General features: G+C 40.5%; 1 protein-coding gene across 1 annotated transcript; it reads left to right on the top strand.

Moving 5' to 3' along the window:
* Positions 1 to 1961: 1961 nt before the first annotated feature.
* Positions 1962 to 6501, top strand: LOC119738206 (peptidase inhibitor 16-like). Its single transcript, XM_038212972.1, has 5 exons — positions 1962 to 2288; positions 3913 to 4170; positions 4328 to 4425; positions 4946 to 5034; positions 5631 to 6501. The coding sequence occupies exons 1-5, from the start codon at positions 2136 to 2138 to the stop codon at positions 5696 to 5698; spliced, it is 666 nt and encodes a 221-aa protein (XP_038068900.1). The 5' UTR covers positions 1962 to 2135; the 3' UTR covers positions 5699 to 6501.
* Positions 6502 to 20595: the final 14094 nt, after the last annotated feature.

Genomic DNA, 20595 nt, shown 5'->3' with positions numbered 1-20595 from the left:
ACAATGATATAGCCCAAAAAATGCGTCCAACAATGGCTGAAGTACATTTGATGTTTTTGGACACGCTAAGAAGAAGAATTGAAATTACGTGTATATGGAGAAGATGAACGACGCTTACTTAAAGACGTATTTATGCACCGGGCCGGGTCACGTTGGTAAAATATTACGTAATGAGTTAGTTGCGAAGTATAAGTTATTTCGAAGTATAAATCCACTTAATTAAAATCTGAAATAATACATGAATAAATTGCAGACCGAGGTGACAATTTTAAATGAATACATGTAATAGCCAAATGGTGTTTAAAGGGCCATGCCCAGATAATGGGTGAGAGGGGTGAGGTGCGTCTATATACCAAGCTCAACTGTGACAGAAGTATTGAATGTTTTGCTCAGTGTTTGAAAATTTGCAATGCTGAAACTTGTTTACTCTTCTTCTGATGTACAAGTTTGAGGGGTAGGCAATGCAATGTAAGGATTTTTCATAGTGTCGTTACTCTTCAGGAAAAATGTGCTTTTGAGTGCATTTGTGATACACTGTGTATTCCTCAACGTCATACGTAATGAGTCCAGTTTGTTGCATTTTGGACAAATGTATTGACGCGTGGTTGAAGATTGCCACAGTACACGAAACGACCCCCGTTCATGGGCGTCGCCAGGATTTTTTCTAGAGGGGGGCAAACAATTTTTTGGCCAAAAAATGCTTGTACTTCTCCACACATTCTCGATTTATCAGTTTTAGAGGGGGGCAGGGACATTTTGCCCCCCCCCCCCAACTCATTAAATTTACACCACTTTGTCTTCGCGCCTCTTTTTCTTTTCTTTTTTTTCTTTTCTTTTTCTTCCTTTTTTTTTTTTTTTTTTTTTTTTATTTTCCGGGGGGGGGCAAGTTCCCCCCTTGCCCCCCCCCCCCTCGCGACGCCCATGCCCCCGTTTGAATGTTCATATTTTTTCGGTTGCTTACCATTTGTTTTTTACATTTTGTTGTTGCTGCTGCTGTTGTTGTTGTTTTGTTGTTTTGTTGTTTTGTTGTTGTTCATGTTATCAGATGGATCATAGAGCAATTATACACATTTTTAAACATCAATTATATCTGCACATTGCTATGTTTTTAAACAAACTATTCTTGCTTTTGATAATTTGTATTTTTTGTCAATATTTTAACCCTTAATCTTTTCAATCTGTTATCCTTTTTATGTTTATTTCAATGTGGTCTTTTTTTTTCTCTACGTTTTAAATTTATTTTTGTATGTCACTGTTTCAAGGTAGGATCGACAGGCTTTCCAGACACGGTGTTTTATATCCTCGCCAGCTTGAATTTGGTTGCTTTTGTTTAGTTTTATTTATTTTTGTAGATTGCTTATTGTATGTTTGTATGCATGGCCGAATAAAGAATAGTATTAATAAGTATCTCAAAAGGGTTCTTAAGATTACGGGAACACAATCACCAAAACAGCGGGGGGGGCGGGATTCCCCTCGTGCTTAAAATGTGTCACGTTATCGGAAGGCTGCCGGCTTATGCTTTGTAGGGGTTCGAATCCCAGTGTAGTGTTTTTTTCCGGCCGGGGGTGGGTTGGGGTCAACATGAGCCCCTAGGTCACTTGCTATAGAATATTAAATGTATCGTCCAAAAAGTCTGCTGGGGAAGCTCCTTCGTAAAAGTTTCCATGCAACATAAAAAAATAGCAAAGCAAATAACATATATGCGAGAGGAGCGCTGTACTTTGTGCCCTTTCTTCCCAGTATACAATAAAGCTTCCCCTTCGGCTCAGTACAAACCCCAATAAATCTCTGCCATTTGTGGCGTATTAGTTTTGCATTTGAATAAACCTTTCAACTCAGCATTACAAGTGAAAGGCCATACAAATGCAAGAAGAAACGGAATAAATGCATTGAAAAGAGCCTAATGGTAAACATGCAGTGAATGTGTGTATTCTTCGGAGTCAGTGAACGTTTCCAACCCGGTCCGTTGTGCTTTCAGAGTGTCAGCCTCGAAAATCTCCGTGTTCTATACAATTCATGCTGCAGTTTGTTAACGGGACACTTATGTGTCTGGCCATAGAGCAAGGAAGAGCCTTACGAAAGCACTTGTGGTACATGTATTCAGATCTAGGCTAGTGTAACCTTAAGTTATCATCATGGCATACTTTGGTGTTACCATCTTGTGTGTAATCTTCTCCATCATCAACGCGGAACATTTTACCGAAGATGAGAAAAAAGTGATGGTTTCGACTCATAATTTGATACGATCCTCCGCAGAAGACCCTCCAGCTGCCAACATGTTGCAAGTGGTGAGTAATCATGGGTGTGGCACCACCGATTATATTAAAAAGACTTAGGAAGATTAGACGATCATGTTTCTACCTCAAATGGCCAGGGATAGAACGTGGAAAAACCACAAACACTCCTTTATCAAAAATGCACACTATGGCACATCCTCCAATAGTTTGACGTTAATACATTTTAGTGACATAAATGAGCCAATAATTGGTCAATATTGGGTTTTGCCCTTTACATTACGTAGTGTTGATATAGCAGTGGTGCACCAAGCGTTTGTTTTTTGAGGGGGCTCACATTTTTTTTTTTTTTTTCAAATTTGTAGAAGGTAAAATTTGACCAAAACTTTTGGCCGCAGAAAAAAAAAGGTTTTTGTGGGTTTTTTGGGTTTTTTTTTGGGGGGGGGAATGTTTTGACGTTGGTGGCACCACTTATAACCCTATTATACCACTCCAATATTACCAAGGTCAGGTCGTGGAACTACAAAAGAAACATTGACAACCCCTTGGGAGGCTCAAGCGCCCCCCCCCCCCCCCCCGCCTTGGGTGCGCCACTGTTGATACGCACTGTGTGCTCAGTATTGTCCGAGAAATTGCCTGGAAAAAATAACAATTTGCATGGGCGGGATTCGCACCCACGACCACCTGCTTTCTAGTTCATATATCTTAAACACTAGACCAATGAGCTTGCCAGGTTTGGCTGGCCGGTTCGAATAATATGTTTGTAGCAGCGTGTAGCAGCGGGTACCAGCCATTTTCTTACTCAAAAATGAGTCAGAAAATGTCTTTCATTAAAGCTACAGTCCATCATCTGCAGCTTTCCAAAAAGTAACTGGCAAGCTGTGATTTTCAAGAAATCAACGAAAGAATGCCTTTCCAACGGTGCGTCTAAAGACAATTTCCGTTAGTAGTTCGGTTTTTTTATTCGGCGATGCGAGACACGTTCTCTCTGAGCCGATTGCAGCTCCTTTGACGCACCGTTGGAAAGGCCTTCTTTCAGTGATTTCTTCAGAATGACAGCTTGCCAGTATACAAATATTGAGTGGCTCAGAGTGAAATGGGAAGAATATTATCGCAAGGTAAAATTTGAACTTTTACGCAAGGTAAAATTTGGACCTCACGAGGCGAAGCCGAGTTAACTGGAAAAGTCCAGATTTTACCGAGCGATAATATTCCTCCCATTTCACAATTTAAAGCCACTCAATATTTTTGTTATATCACTGACATACAGATCCTTGTCATTTGATATATTTGAACTATTATTTCAATACAAAATCGGTGGAAAACTTATTTCTCTGTTCCAAACCACCCCTTCACGAAAATATAGAGATCAGTGAACCCAACTCTGTAGCGCTGGCTCTTTGGAACAATACGCGCAACGCTGAACGCGCACAACAGCCCGCATCACACGTATGTTTCAGCCGCTCATTTAGCATGCGCGCATGCGCACTCAAAGTATGAAATACTAATAATTAGCAAACATGGATGCCTGCAGTCGCAGTTTGACCCACTGAAGTATCGGTCAACATCACGCTCGAATAACTTTGATATTTTTTCTTTCCACGTAAACAGGAATTTAAGGCAATCAATGTCACTTTTATAATAATGAGATTCACAAATCTTGTACTAAATTCCACAGAGATGGGACGACTTTTTGGCAGCAAAAGCAAACAGCTGGGTGGAAATGTGCCAAAATAAGAACGACCGCTTCATTAACAAAGACCCCGGAATTTGGAAGCGGCTTGGCCAAAACAATTGGGCCGGTAGTATTGAAAACTTCGAAGCATCCCCTGGTGTCCCTGCCTGGATGTGGGTTAAGCATGGACAAGAATACTCCTTCAAGAGCAAAAGATGCGACGATAAAGTCTCCTTCAAAGATTGCTCTGACTTTACCCAGGTGAGATGCGTTTACTAATCAATCTTTCCATTTAATTTGGCAGTGGATGGTTTTCCTTGTTATAGACCATCATATCACAAACGCTTGATGTTCTATTTTTGCCTCGATGTGATCCATTATTATAGGTAACCATAGAAACCGGTTTCTTATTCCACAGGTTATAATGGCAACTACCGAGGCCATTGGATGCGCCAAGATGAAATGTCCTGAAGACGAACCCAAGGAGCTGTACGTGACATGCTTCTACGGGCCTGGGTGAGTAGATTGAGTGCATTGAGTGCATGGTCATTATATTGGAAGGTGATTTAGTTAGGTATCTAACATTGGATATTTCCGGAATGAGATGCCTACAAGAAAAGACAAATTTGGGTTTCCATGGTACTTCCCGCGAATCGTCCTCAGTCTGAACGGACATCTTAGCCTTCTTAGTCCCAATCTGATTAGGAGGACTTTCTGTTGGTTATTTAAACGAATGCTTATAGGTTCCTATTCTGTCATAATACGTCACTCCACAGGCTGATAGGCTTTTTAAACTCTAGGCACAAGATGTAGCGTTGAATTTGTTGCCAAAGGAATTTGAAAAATATCGAAAACAAGTCGGTATTTTGTAGTGCAGACAATTTTTTCCTGATCTGAATAATAATTGCAAAAGAGCAAAATCACTGTCAGAATAATGGGAGGTCAATCTAACCATGTGTACTATCAGTCTGTTTATTGTGTTTATTGTATAACTTTTAATAGACCATGGATTGTTTTGGGGTTTTGTGTGTTACAGTGGAAGCTTGCTTTTCAAGAATCCATACGTGGTAGGCGACCCGTGTAGCAAGTGCCCCAAGAAGTACACTTGTAATGACAATCTGTGTGGTAAGTATCGTTAAAGAAAACGTCCGTAGTTCCCACACCATTGTCAACGATTCTCCATGTAACTAGAACCAAAAGTAGTCTTTTTTTTAATGACTGAGTTTGGATGCATGAAAACAAATTTCTTTCCTTCTGGAGTTCAATTGCGAATGATTCCAATCTATATCCTTCGGGTTTTCGAAATTTGTAGAAATAACTCCGATTATGCCCAAAAGTTTACTTTCCTACCCAACGAAGTTGGTGGTTTGTGGAATAGACGGATGCTCCACAAGTGTCTATATTATGCGTGCAGATTATGCAAAATAACACTGCGTCTTGACCTCCAAATTCCAATACGGCGGGCGCCTCCTATCGTGTTGACCAATCAACACCTTCGGCCGAATTTCTCTCTTAATCATGTAGCAACTATAAAAGAGGCTCCGATTGGCTAGCGCACGGGCCGCATAAACTGTACATGCACGGATGCATCAGACGTTCGTATAAGTATTGGTTCTGCACACTTGAACGTCCGATACTCAGACTACGAAATTGTTTACATATGCCAAGCAAACTTATTAATATTATTATTATAATTATTTTCGTTTTGGTTTTGGTAATAGTGCCACCACCGCCTCCCTCTGAGCGTGAATTGATGGAGGAACTTCTTGGTTATCTTCACGAAGAGTAGATGAGACGTGGTTGGGCTGTTGTCAGAACTAAGCAAGACCAATGGACACGAACTACACGCTACGTACATCAGGCCTAGAAATTACAATGTTATATGCTTCGTACACGTTAACAGCTTCTTTTTACATAATCACTCCTATTTCTTCAAGTAGAGATTCCTTTGTGTGCTTTCTAAACAGATATAAGATGTTTACTGAATGCACAGAACAGAAATAATTGTGTTAATAAGCTATTATATAATAATAAAAAAAAAAACCTAACCCTAATGTGTCAACATTTCCACATAAGCAAGGGATCCCCCCCCCCCAAAAAAAAAAACATTTTTTTTGTTTTTAAGTGACGTCGCAATAAAGGCAGGCACGGCGTACACCACCATCTTTTTCTCAAAATAATTTAGTTAAAAGTTGTCAAAAGTGGTTAAAAATTGCCCCACGCCGTATTTTTTGGACCCATTTTTGAGGGACCAAAATTTGTTTTGGCCCCCCCCCCCAAAAAAAAAAAATTAGTGCATACTTTGTTGAGTAAAATAAAAACTTTCAGAAGTTTGTATTAATCATTTCATTGCGTACATAGATGATTTTTCCTTTAGGGGTATGAAGCGGGTGATGGGGCTTGACCGCATTGGAATCTTTGACTCTTTTCATTGTCCGTTCTTTCGTTTTATTATTAACAAATGGTTTTACTAATTTCATGAGTGGAGAGGGTGAGTAGACAATAATATCGATTTAGAAAGTGTCATCTTGATTCCTTTTACTACTTTACTGTGATAACGACATTTGAATAAACATGAACATTTCCAATGTATACATTGTGTTGTTACCATTCTTTTCTCGCGCGTTCTTCAAAACATTGAATTATCAATTAATTATTTGCTCTTGCATGCTTTTTTAACTTTAGTGATTTTCGTAGAAAATGTTCGTTTTGACCATTATTTTGAACTTTCAAAAAAGTACGTTAATATCTTTTTTAAATGTTTTGCTCGCTGCACAGACCTGAGTAGCGTTGACACGACAATAGTATTTCTTGTTCTGCCCTGCGCAACCATCAGCGAAAAGAGCAACCTCTTCAAAGCCACGATTGTCTGAATCTAAGAGAAAATCGTGCCATTTCGTTAGAGCCACGTCCAGCTATACCTTCATGCAATAAGCAGCCTAACAGTGTTTTAACTTTGTCAAAACGAAAATCGTTCGCGTCAAGTGTTACTTCGTGAAACCAAAATGTGTTATGTAGCGGTTTTCACGAATTAACACTGGAGTGAACTAAGGTGTTACTTCGTGGTGTCGGTGACGATATTGTATAGAGATTCCTAATGTCTTTATTGAATATGTAGCGAAACTACAGACAAAGAAATGCGGGTCGTTCTATAAATAGGGGTCCGTTTTTTTCCTGTCCCTGTTACACGTGACATCTCTGATTTTATAATTCTGATGCATTCCTTAATTAATGCAGTCATCCTCGAAGAGTGACTACGACAAGCAAACTACCTACCCAACATAGTTATATATAATTGTTTGAAGTCATTCTTAATTAACGATACTTGAATGGTAAATTACAAAGTACCAAGGTAACAGGGACAGGAAACATGTACACTTTGGACCCTAAATTAATAGAATGACCCATCGCGCGCATTCGGTGACCGCCGGACGGGTGCCTTTGTACCGGCTCGGGCCGGCCAGCAAATGTGGAGCGGACCGTTTTCGAACGTCAATGAACGGAGCGGAAACCGCACAGTAGGAGTGGAGGGCTGGGGCTCAGAAACCTAAAAAGGGCGGTTGACAAAAACTCCGAGAAACCCAATCTCCGACCGGCGGGCACCGATCCCACTCCCGCCTGGAAACGCGCCGCGGGCACCGCCGAGGCCTTGGGGAAAAAGCGAGGCTCAAACCAACCCGTGCCGTGGTTTTGAACATGAGGGCAAGCACGCAGTTGAAACAGCCCAAGAGCTGGTCGGCCGAACGGCAGCGAAAGGCCGAAGATGCATGAGATTAGGCCGGCGAGGGTGGAGGTCAGAGGTGATGAGAGATTGAGGCCAAGGTGGTCCAGACTTTAGAAACCTCAATGTGGTCAGGTTTTTTCTACTCATGCTCATCACAAAAGGAACCAAGATGTACCCACAGTGAAGGGTGCACGCCCGCCGGTAAATAGGCCTAAACCCATCCACCGAACTCATGAATGAAAGTTCTACCCTCACAATATTATGTATTTGAGAGTTCTAAGTGCCATACAATTGAGGAATTGAAGAGATATGACAATGAACCTCTGGCCCAGACTGGGGGCTTCCAATTCTGAGCATTTTGAATGCAATTGGGCTCGAAAGTAGCGCTATATTGCCATGTTGTGGGGGATCGTTTTTCAAGATGGCTATTTTTTTTCCGCTTTGGGAAAAATAAGGGTCACTTTCTTTGGGTGAGCATTTCTCGAAAAGTCACTGGGCAACCCACCAAAAAATGAAAAGAAAATGAAAGATGACATGTTGATCATCATTTTTATGTTCAGCTTATATAAATACCTGTAAGAGTTCTTAGTATTTTTAAAAGAATTTTGAAGTATTGGCATTTAGCACTGGTGTCTATGGGAATTGTAATACAGGAGTGCATCCTGAATACGCTTTGTGCAAGCTCTCTTATAAAACAGTGTGATGAGATAGATCATAGACCTAACATGTATATGCGTAGGCCACAAGACCTACACTGATTGTTGAATCGAGGTTGGACTGTTCCTATAGCGATAATGGCACGAGTCTTGCTACAGAGCTGCGGCAGGTATAGCCTCTGTATCTTCAACAGAAGATAACAGACATACAGACGCATCGGAACACAGTCACAGACCAGGACTGCGCTTTTCAGGAACGCCATTTTTTTCTCTCCATAGTTTCCCGCCAATGGGGTAGCTATACGTGTACTTCAAAAGTCGCGAGAAGATAAATTTCTACAATGATGCCACAATTTGTAGTATAAAGTATGTCTATAGTCACACAATATATAACAATGTTTGAACACGCGTGCCTCCTGTCTGATCCGCTACCAGGTTTGATTGCTAACAACAGACGGATGTTGCATGCTCGACCGCCCTGAAAAAGAAAAAAAAAAAAAACAGGTGTATTAGTCCCAACAAAGTTTTTTTGTTTTCTGGTTTCTGGCATGTGCGCGCGTCGCCGTAGCCATGCGCATCTGCAAATGAAAAGTGTATTGTTTTCAATGAAAGATGATGTCTCAAAACCGCCAAACTCACTGGTTTGACTGGAATCCTGCTGCTGCACAAATTATTTTAACGTGTTTTTAGATGGGGTTTCGATCGAGAATAAGCTTTATGTGGCCTCTCTGGACTTCCATATATTTGCACTAAGTTTAGTCGGGCACCATTTGCAGTCATTAGCCGACAATTGAAGAAGAACAAAAACGGTAAAAAAAAAAAAAGCCGCGTCGCCGCACCACTTTTTTGGCAAGCTCCACTTTTGGGGCAAGCTCCATACCAGAAACCAGAGACTTTTTTTTGCCTTATTGACAGGCAAATGTACGGGAAGGTCTGGTCTATCGCCCACTCGACCAAGTCATTACTATACACACGATAAGATATGCATCGTCCGGAATTCGACGAACGTTTTATGTTTTAGATGACCATGGGCGTCGCCAGGTTTATTTCGAGAGGGGGCAAAGCACATTATTTCCCAAAACCCTTTGTACTTTCTCTGATCTGGCATATTCTCAATATTTTTTATCAATATTTCGAGGGTGGGCGGGGGACATTTGCCCGCCCTCATTGACAGCCCTGCGCACGCCCATGTATGTTGTTGAGTGTGCATTGAATTAACAGCAATATGACTTCGCCACTCGTCTTTTTTATTCCTTTTTGCTTTTCCGGGGGGGGGGGGCCTATCCCCCACCTCGCGACGCCCATGTACATGGTGTTTACTCATAACATTTAGCAATTACCGGCAGTTGATGACACTTAACTAGTTACCGGAAGGTCAAGGCAGAATTTGTGGCTGAGGTATTATTAAGCGTAAGAGACTGCTTCGACACTGGGTATAAAACCGTGATCTTGGGGACGGCCTATTTTGCCATATATCTTCAACAAACAAAGGGATGCAAGACGCAACGCAGCCATAAACCATTCTTGCGTTAGCTCAGAGTAAAATTTTATTGTACCCTATAACAGACACAAAAAAACATAAAACATGTATTTTTAGATAAAACATATGTTGAAGAAACTCCAAGGACGTATTGTTATTTATACAGGCGCGGATCAGGGGGGGGGGGGGTGTCAATTCTACTGGTATTAATATACGCCTGTGCACAAAATATGTACAGAGTAATGATGCGCAAACCCGACCCGAAACCGAAACCGACCCGACACGAAACCGACTTCGGGTCGGGTCGGGTCGGATCGGTTTGTCCATCTTTTCAGTCGGGTTGGGTCGGTTTCGGTTTTGCATTTACATTTTCGGGTTGGGTCGGGTGGGTTTAGCCGTCTTTTGAAAAAAAAAGCCGAAATGATGCGACAATAGAATTTTTTGTTCTGCCCTGCGGAACCATCAGCGAAAAGAGCAACCTCTTCAAAGCCACGTCTGTCTGAATCTAAGAGAAAATCGTTCACATAGGATGTTATTTCGTTTAGAGCCACGTCCAGCTATACCTTCATGCCATAAGCAGCCTAACAGTGTTTTAACCTTGTCAAAACGAAAACCGTTCGCGTCAAGTGTTACTTCGTGAAACCAAAATTTGTCAGTATCGGTTTTCACGAAGTAACACTGGAGTGAACTAGGGTATTACTTCGTGGTGTCGGTGACGGTATTGTATAGAGATTCCTCTAGAGCATTGAATATGTAGCGAAACTACAGACAAAGAAACGCGGGTCGTTCTATAAATAGGGGTCCGTTTTTTTTCCTGTCCCTGTTACACGTGACATCTATGATTTTATAATTCTGATGCATTCCTTAATTAATGCAGTCATCCTCGAAGACTATGACAAGCAAACTACCAACCCAACATAGTTATATATAATTGTTTGAAGTCATTCTTAATTAATGATACTTGAATGGTAAATTACAAAGTACCAAGGTAACAGGGACAGGAAATATGTACCCTTGGACCCTAAATTTATAGAATGACTCATCGCGCGCATTCGGTGACCGCCGGACGGGTGCCTTTGTACCGGCTCGGGCCGGCCAGCAAATGTGGAGAGGACCGTTTTCGAACGTCAATGAACTGAGCAGAAACCGCACAGTAGGAGTGGAGGCCTGGGGCTCAGAAACCAAAAAAGGGCGGTTGACAAAACTCCAAGAAACCCAATCTCCGACCGGCGGGCACCGATCCCACTCCCGCCTGGAAACGCGCCGCGGGCACCGCCGAGGCCTTGGGGAAAAAGCGAGGCTCAAACCAACCCGTGCCGTGGGTTTGAACATGAGGGCAAGCACGCAGTTGAAACAGCCCAAGAGCTGGCTGGCCGTACGGCAGCGAAAGGCCGAAGATGCATGGGATCATAGTCCAGGCAATATAAGGTTTGACCTCAAACAAATTGTGCATTCTTTAAGGTCCCTAAAATGACATACTAAAAGTCCAAAAAAATCCAAGTGGTGGAAATATGCCTAATTTGCATAAATCCAAAATTGCCGCATATTTAAGGACTTTCACAATGATTTGGTCATATTTCTCATACTATTAGCTTCTTGAGGAACTTTAAACAACAATTTTAGTCCTTTTACATTGATTTCATCATTATTCTAGTCCTAGGTAAATTTCAAGATCCCTATGTTTCCCAAATTTGCCAAATGCGGTATAATAATTTGCATAAATGCCGAATATTAATTTGCATAAATTAAAGTGAAAATTATTGCTGTCATGTGTTGACATCACAATTGAATTTTCCCTAATAACTTCCAGTTCAGTTACATGTATGTATACATAAATATCACACCACAGATCATCTTTATATGGTCTCGAAAAAAAAGTACAAAAAATTCCAAGTGGTGGAAATATGCTTAATTTGCATAAATTCAAAATAGCCACTAATTATATGATTTTCATATTGATTTGGCCATAACTCTCGTCCTACATTGCTTTTTGGGGTACTTTAAACAACAATTTGTCCTTTAACATTGATTTCATCATTTTTATAGTCCTGGGTACCCTTCTAGATCCCTATGTTTCCCAACTTTGCCAAATGCCGTATAATAATTTGCATAAATGCCGTATATTAATTTGCATATAAATTAAAATTAAAATTATGGCTGTCATGTGTGGATATGCCACAATTGAATTTTCCCAAATAACTTCTAGTTCAGTTATGTATCACACCACAGATCATCTTTATATGGTCCCGAAAAAAAAGTAAAAAATAAATCCAAGTGGTGGAAATATGCCTAATTTGCATAAATTCAAAATGGCCACTAATTATATGATTTTCATACTGATTTGGCCATAACTCTCGTCCTACATTACTTTTTGGGGTACTTTAAACAACAATTTGTCCTTTTACGTTGATTTCATCATTATTCTAGTCCTGGGTACCTTTCGAGATCCCTATCTTTCCCAACTTTGCCAAATGCCGTATAATAATTTGCATAAATGCCTTATATTAATTTGCATAAATTCAAATAAAGTAAGGAAAAGTTGAAGTTACAGCACAATTAGGACCCATGTTGGGACTTAGGCCATGGAAAATGGGTTGCGGGGTAACTATTCATCAGGTTTTGCACTTTTATTGAGTCTGATTTAAAAGAGGCGCAAGATACATATTGAGTAATCTTCATCCAAGAACAGAATGACAAAGTTAAATACTAATTCTTAACAACTAAAAAGGAACAAGTAGCAAGTCAATTAAATAAAAACACAATCATAGTTAAAGTTGCAATTATTTAAGTGGTTCTCGCTAAATCACTTAACAATATCAGTTTCGAATATGCAACTCAAAATACAAAATACGGAATAGTAAATGAAATGAAAGCGTAGCTTAACTTCTTATCATATATGATTACTGTGAAGGGAGAAAACAATTGTACTTTTCCTGATAATCCAAGTTCAGTTATGAATACAGAAATATCACAAAGATTCATAGGTGCGGCCTATCATCCATATTGGCTTGCATGCAATGTTAGTCTGATTGTTATCATCTACACGTACATCATTGTATCTTAGAATGAACACTTATGTGGCAGACTATAATCTTCAGCAGCCTTAGGATCAATGTCTGGTGGTGGCGAGTTGGCACAACTAGTGCCACGGTTTTCAGTGCAAGCAGTTGAACAAGAGAGACCATACTTTCGGCACGTGCAGTTTCTATTCGTACAAGTCTTTCTAGCGTTCTTTCGTTTTTGGACGGTTAGTCATGACGGTTGTCATGACAGCTCGTCGTAACAGTCGTCCTGTCCAATCACATTCCTCGCTGAAACGAAGGGGCGTGATCAATGGAACTTGGCCGATCAATTGGCTCCTCTGTACGGTAACCTTTGTCATCCTAATATAAGACTTTAGAATGCAACAACAATGCAACAACAATGGAAATTGAAATCGAATGCAACAACAATGGAAATTGAAAGCCAGCCCATGCAGTTGCTCACTTTGAATGGGATTAGTGCAGGAGTTTCAAAAGGGGTACAAGGCCATAGGCCCTACATTTATTTGCCACGAGATGTTTAAATTTCTTAAAGAAAAGGAGCAGGAAGAAATCTCTTTCATGCAGGGACTGTCTTAGGGCGCCGATGAACTCGTACAAAAACATGATGGATTACAGGGTTCATTTGTTTATTGCGAGAATAAATTGGCAAACTTTCATCACTACATGTAGTTTTGAACCCAGTGCATGTGTTTATATATACTATGTACATGTACATGTGGATTCAAACACTAAAATGTCACTTTTGCAATAAACCCCATAATCCTTCATTTTTCTGTGCGACTTCATCTGTGCCTGCATGGAAGAGGGTTTTTTTCTCAATTCTTTTCTTTCAGAATTCTAAACATTGCACGACATGTGCCTCCTGCCTAGTTTAAGTCATATTTGCTATTAATTTAGTACACATTTAACAAAATGGGCGTCTGCAGGGGTGTCACTGGGGGTGGGGTGGGCAAATGTCCCCCGCCCACCCAAAAACAAAATGATCAATTGAGAATATGCTAGAGTGAATACAAGGATTTTGGGGGACAATTAATTTGCCCCCGCTACAAAAAAAAAATCCTGGGTGAGCCAAATGAGTGGCAAATTAAGTGCTTTGCCCAAGGGCACACGCACCACAACCCCAGGGCGAAATAACAAGAACTATTTTATTTTATACACTTCTCTTTTTTTCGCCATAACTGATTGCAATGGTACCTCACCAGTTTAGTTTCAACAGAACGTACAATGTAGCCACGAACCATTCTTTCGTTGGCTCAGAGCAAACTTTTTATTACGCCCTGCAAAAACAAGAAAGCCATAATAAAAACATGTATTTTTAGATGATAAGCATATGTTACATAAACTCAGGGACTCAGAGGCTCTGTCAAATTCCAAATTGAAGTCTACCGACACTGCTTATGTTTTTGAGTAGTCATAATGTGAATAAAAAAAAAGTGGATCACGTCTCCCATATTAGGCAGCTTTTGTTCTGCTTCTATTACTTTGACTTGATGGCTGGCTTTAAAAAAAATTGTCTTCACAAATTAATATTCATGAGTAGAAACGAGGAAGAACAAAAGACAAATGGACAATAATTGCAGCCTCTCATTTCCAACAAGCCTCCTTCTACAGTATCAGATTTAGAGGGGCGGTTGCAATTCCCTCTGCCGTTCAGCAGCTGCCTAATTTTATAAACTATTAAAATGGGACCAAAAAATAACAGAGCAAACTTTTATTATGCCCTGCAAAAACCAAAAAGCCACAAAATACTTTTTTTTTTTTTTTTAGAAAATAAGCATATTTTATTGCTTATGCAGAAAATTATGATTCGTACAGTCTAGCCACGAACCGTTCTTTCGATAATTCAGAATATAATTTTATTACGTCTGTGCAAAGACAAAACAGCCATAATTTTGTGTATTTTTAGATGACAGGCATGTGTTACATTAACTCCAAGGACTTTAGAGGATCCGTCAATCTCCAAATTGAAGTTTGACGGTTTTTATTTTCGGGTAGCCATGTGCAGCACCAGAAATGCGCTTCAAAAGTTAGATTATGTCTTCCATATTATTTGCCGAGTCAGCAACCAACTTCCAATTGAGCAAGCAGTGATCAAACTCCTTTTTGTGCCGTAGTGTGGTTAGGGTTTGTGACTCATGATTAGAGGGTAAGGAGTTCGCATTCAGGTGCTGGTCATTATGTTGTGTCCTAGGGCAGACTTCATCCACACTTGCCTCTCTCCACCCAGGAGTATAAATGGGTGCCGGCATTAGCTGTGGAGTATTACCTGCGATGGACTAGCATCCCATCCAGGGGGAATAGAAATATTCTCTAAAACCGGAGATAAATGCCGGCGCTGCCCATGGCCCAATGGGCCACACTTGCTCCTGACAGACTTTACTATTTAATTACTACTTTTTATCATCAAAAAAGTGGTGGGTAAATGCCCCCATGCCCACCCTCGAAAACGCTTCTTACACCCACATCTGATGACCTCAAGTAGTGATGGTGGTGCTGGCGGTTTGTCCGTTTGTATGGGAAGATTATTATACGGCATTTGGCAAATTTAGGAAACATAGGGACCTAGAAAGGTACCCAGGACTAGCATAATGATGAAATCAATGTAAAAGGACAAATTGTTGTTTAAAGTACCCCAAAAAGCAATGTAGGACGAGAGTTATGGCAAAATCAATATGAAAATCATGGTTTAAGTGGCCATTTTGAATTTATGCAAATTAGGCATATTTCCACCACTTGGATTTTTGGACCTTTTATAGGGGCCTTATAGAAATGCACTGTGGTGTGATATTTATGTATAAATAACTGAACTTGGATTATCAGGAAAATTCAATTGTGACATGTCCACACATGACAGCCATAATTTTAACTTTAATTTATGCAAATTAATATATTGCATTTATGCAAATTATTATACGGCATATGGCAAATTTGGGAAACATGGGGATCTTGAAAGTTACGTAGGAATAGAATAATTATGAAATCAATGTTAACGGACTACAATTGTCGTTTTAAGCACCTGAAAAAACTATCGAGTAAAAGAAATATGACCAAATCAATGTGAAAGTCCTAAAATTTTCGAACATTTTGGATTTATGCAAATTAGGCATATTTCCACCACTTGGATTTTTTTGGACTTTTAGTATGTCATTTAAGGGACCTTATAGAAATGCACTGTGGTGAAAAAAATTTTGTTGCAATTTGTTTGAGGTTCACTCAAAAAATGAAGTATTTGCCTGGACTATTAGGCCGGCGAGGGTGGAGGTCAGAGGTGATGAGAGATTGAGGCCAAGGTGGTCCAGACTTTAGAAACCTCAATGTGGTCAGGTTTTTTTTACTCATGCTCATCACAAAAGGAACCAAAGATGTACCCACAGTGAAGGGTGCACGCCCGCCGGTAAATAGGCCTAAACCCATCCACCGAACTCATGAATGAAAGTTCTACCCTCACAATATTATGTATTTGAGAGTTCTGAGAGCCATACAATTGAGGAATTGAAGAGATATGACAATGAACCTCTGGCCCAGACTGGGGGCTTCCAATTCTGAGCATGTTGAATGCAATTGGGCTCGAAAGTAGCGCTATTGTGCCATGATGTGGGGGATTGTTTTTCAAGATGGCTATTTTTTTCCGCTTTGGGAACAATAAGGGTCATTTGCTTTGGGTGAGCATTTCTCGAAAAGTCACTGGGCAACCCACCAAAAAATGAAAAGAAAATGAAAGATGACATGTTGATCATCATTTTTCTGTTCAGCTTATATAAATACCTGTTAGAGTTCTTAGTATTTTTAAAAGAATTTTGAAGTATGGGCATTTAGCACTGGTGTCTATGGGAATTGTAATACAGGAGTGCATCCTGAATACGCTTTGTGCAAGCTCTCTTTTAAAACAGTGTGATGAGATAGATCATAGACCTAACATGTATATGCGTAGGCCACAAGACCTACACTGATTGTTGAATTGAGGTTGGACTGTTCCTATAGCGATAATGGCACGAGTCTTGCTACAGAGCTGCGGCAGGTATAGCCTCTGTATCTTCAACAGAAGATAACAGACATACAGACGCATCGGAACACAGTCACAGACCAGGACTGCGCTTTTCAGGAACGCCATTTTTTTCTCTCCATAGTTTCCCGCCAATGGGGTGGCTATATGTTTGCACTAAGTCGCGGGAAGATAAATTTCTACAATGATGCCACAATTTGTAGTATAAAGTATGTCTATAGTCACACAATATATAACAATGTTTGAACACGCGTGCCTCCTGTCTGATCCGCTACCAGGTTTGATTGCTAACAACAGACGGATGTTGCATGCTCGACCGCCCTGAAAAAGAAAAAAAAAAAACAGGTGTATTAGTCCCAACAAAGTTTTTTTGTTTTCTGGTTTCTGGCATGTGCGCGCGTCGCCGTAGCCATGCGCATCTGCAAATGAAAAGTGTATTGTTTTCAATGAAAGATGATGTCTCAAAACCGCCAAACTCACTGGTTTGACTGGAATCCTGCTGCTGCACAAATTATTTTAACGTGTTTTTAGATGGGGTTTCGATCGAGAATAAGCTTTATGTGGCCTCTCTGGACTTCCATATATTTGCACTAAGTTTAGTCGGGCACCATTTGCAGTCATTAGCCGACATTTGAAGAAGAACAAAAACGGTAAAAAAAAAAAGCCGCGTCGCCGCACCACTTTTTGGGCAAGCTCCACTTTTGGGGCAAGCTCCATACCAGAAACCAGAGACTTTTTTTTGCCTTATTGACAGGCAAATGTACGGGAAGGTCTGGTCTATCGCCCACTCGACCAAGTCATTACTATACACACGATAAGATATGCATCGTCCGGAATTCGACGAACGTTTTATGTTTTAGATGACCATGGGCGTCGCCAGGTTTATTTCGAGAGGGGGCAAAGCACATTATTTCCCAAAACCCTTTGTACTTTCTCTGATCTGGCATATTCTCAATATTTTTTATCAATATTTCGAGGGTGGGCGGGGGACATTTGCCCGCCCTCATTGACAGCCCTGCGCACGCCCATGTATGTTGTTGAGTGTGCATTGAATTAACAGCAATATGACTTCGCCACTCGTCTTTTTTATTCCTTTTTGCTTTTCCGGGGGGGGGGGGCCCTATCCCCCACCTCGCGACGCCCATGTACATGGTGTTTACTCATAACATTTAGCAATTACCGGCAGTTGATGACACTTAACTAGTTACCGGAAGGTCAAGGCAGAATTTGTGGCTGAGGTATTATTAAGCGTAAGAGACTGCTTCGACACTGGGTATAAAACCGTGATCTTGGGGACGGCCTATTTTGCCATATATCTTCAACAAACAAAGGGATGCAAGACGCAACGCAGCCATAAACCATTCTTGCGTTAGCTCAGAGTAAAATTTTATTGTACCCTATAACAGACACAAAAAAACATAAAACATGTATTTTTAGATAAAACATATGTTGAAGAAACTCCAAGGACGTATTGTTATTTATACAGGCGCGGATCAGGGGGGGGGGGGGGGTGTCAATTCTACTGGTATTAATATACGCCTGTGCACAAAATATGTACAGAGTAATGATGCGCAAACCCGACCCGAAACCGAAACCGACCCGACACGAAACCGACTTCGGGTCGGGTCGGGTCGGATCGGTTTGTCCATCTTTTCAGTCGGGTTGGGTCGGTTTCGGTTTTGCATTTACATTTTCGGGTTGGGTCGGGTGGGTTTAGCCGTCTTTTGAAAAAAAAAAGCCGAAATGATGCGACAATAGAATTTTTTGTTCTGCCCTGCGGAACCATCAGCGAAAAGAGCAACCTCTTCAAAGCCACGTCTGTCTGAATCTAAGAGAAAATCGTTCACATAGGATGTTATTTCGTTTAGAGCCACGTCCAGCTATACCTTCATGCCATAAGCAGCCTAACAGTGTTTTAACCTTGTCAAAACGAAAACCGTTCGCGTCAAGTGTTACTTCGTGAAACCAAAATTTGTCAGTATCGGTTTTCACGAAGTAACACTGGAGTGAACTAGGGTATTACTTCGTGGTGTCGGTGACGGTATTGTATAGAGATTCCTCTAGAGCATTGAATATGTAGCGAAACTACAGACAAAGAAACGCGGGTCGTTCTATAAATAGGGGTCCGTTTTTTTTCCTGTCCCTGTTACACGTGACATCTATGATTTTATAATTCTGATGCATTCCTTAATTAATGCAGTCATCCTCGAAGACTATGACAAGCAAACTACCAACCCAACATAGTTATATATAATTGTTTGAAGTCATTCTTAATTAATGATACTTGAATGGTAAATTACAAAGTACCAAGGTAACAGGGACAGGAAATATGTACCCTTGGACCCTAAATTTATAGAATGACTCATCGCGCGCATTCGGTGACCGCCGGACGGGTGCCTTTGTACCGGCTCGGGCCGGCCAGCAAATGTGGAGAGGACCGTTTTCGAACGTCAATGAACTGAGCAGAAACCGCACAGTAGGAGTGGAGGCCTGGGGCTCAGAAACCAAAAAAGGGCGGTTGACAAAACTCCAAGAAACCCAATCTCCGACCGGCGGGCACCGATCCCACTCCCGCCTGGAAACGCGCCGCGGGCACCGCCGAGGCCTTGGGGAAAAAGCGAGGCTCAAACCAACCCGTGCCGTGGGTTTGAACATGAGGGCAAGCACGCAGTTGAAACAGCCCAAGAGCTGGCTGGCCGTACGGCAGCGAAAGGCCGAAGATGCATGGGATCATAGTCCAGGCAATATAAGGTTTGACCTCAAACAAATTGTGCATTCTTTAAGGTCCCTAAAATGACATACTAAAAGTCCAAAAAAATCCAAGTGGTGGAAATATGCCTAATTTGCATAAATCCAAAATTGCCGCATATTTAAGGACTTTCACAATGATTTGGTCATATTTCTCATACTATTAGCTTCTTGAGGAACTTTAAACAACAATTTTAGTCCTTTTACATTGATTTCATCATTATTCTAGTCCTAGGTAAATTTCAAGATCCCTATGTTTCCCAAATTTGCCAAATGCGGTATAATAATTTGCATAAATGCCGAATATTAATTTGCATAAATTAAAGTGAAAATTATTGCTGTCATGTGTTGACATCACAATTGAATTTTTTCCTAATAACTTCCAGTTCAGTTACATGTATGTATACATAAATATCACACCACAGATCATCTTTATATGGTCTCGAAAAAAAAGTACAAAAAATTTCAAGTGGTGGAAATATGCTTAATTTGCATAAATTCAAAATAGCCACTAATTATATGATTTTCATATTGATTTGGCCATAACTCTCGTCCTACATTGCTTTTTGGGGTACTTTAAACAACAATTTGTCCTTTAACATTGATTTCATCATTTTTATAGTCCTGGGTACCCTTCTAGATCCCTATGTTTCCCAACTTTGCCAAATGCCGTATAATAATTTGCATAAATGCCGTATATTAATTTGCATATAAATTAAAATTAAAATTATGGCTGTCATGTGTGGATATGCCACAATTGAATTTTCCCAAATAACTTCTAGTTCAGTTATGTATCACACCACAGATCATCTTTATATGGTCCCGAAAAAAAAGTAAAAAATAAATCCAAGTGGTGGAAATATGCCTAATTTGCATAAATTCAAAATGGCCACTAATTATATGATTTTCATACTGATTTGGCCATAACTCTCGTCCTACATTACTTTTTGGGGTACTTTAAACAACAATTTGTCCTTTTACGTTGATTTCATCATTATTCTAGTCCTGGGTACCTTTCGAGATCCCTATCT

The sequence above is a fragment of the Patiria miniata genome, unplaced genomic scaffold, assembly GCF_015706575.1.
Source record: "Patiria miniata isolate m_02_andy unplaced genomic scaffold, ASM1570657v1 HiC_scaffold_3, whole genome shotgun sequence".
NCBI lineage: Eukaryota > Metazoa > Echinodermata > Asteroidea > Valvatida > Asterinidae > Patiria > Patiria miniata.
The sequence above is the reverse complement of the archived record's forward strand: the minus strand, read 5'-3'. Positions and strand labels throughout refer to the sequence as shown.

Bases quoted from the DNA above. Each gene is read 5' to 3' on its own strand.
- LOC119738206 (XM_038212972.1), top strand. From the start codon at position 2,136: ATGGCATACTTTGGTGTTACCATCTTGTGTGTAATCTTCTCCATCATC. The intron at 2,289-3,912 runs GTGAGTAATCAT...TAAATTCCACAG, and splicing joins CTGCCAACATGTTGCAAGTG to AGATGGGACGACTTTTTGGC. The intron at 5,035-5,630 runs GTAAGTATCGTT...TTTTGGTAATAG, and splicing joins TTGTAATGACAATCTGTGTG to TGCCACCACCGCCTCCCTCT.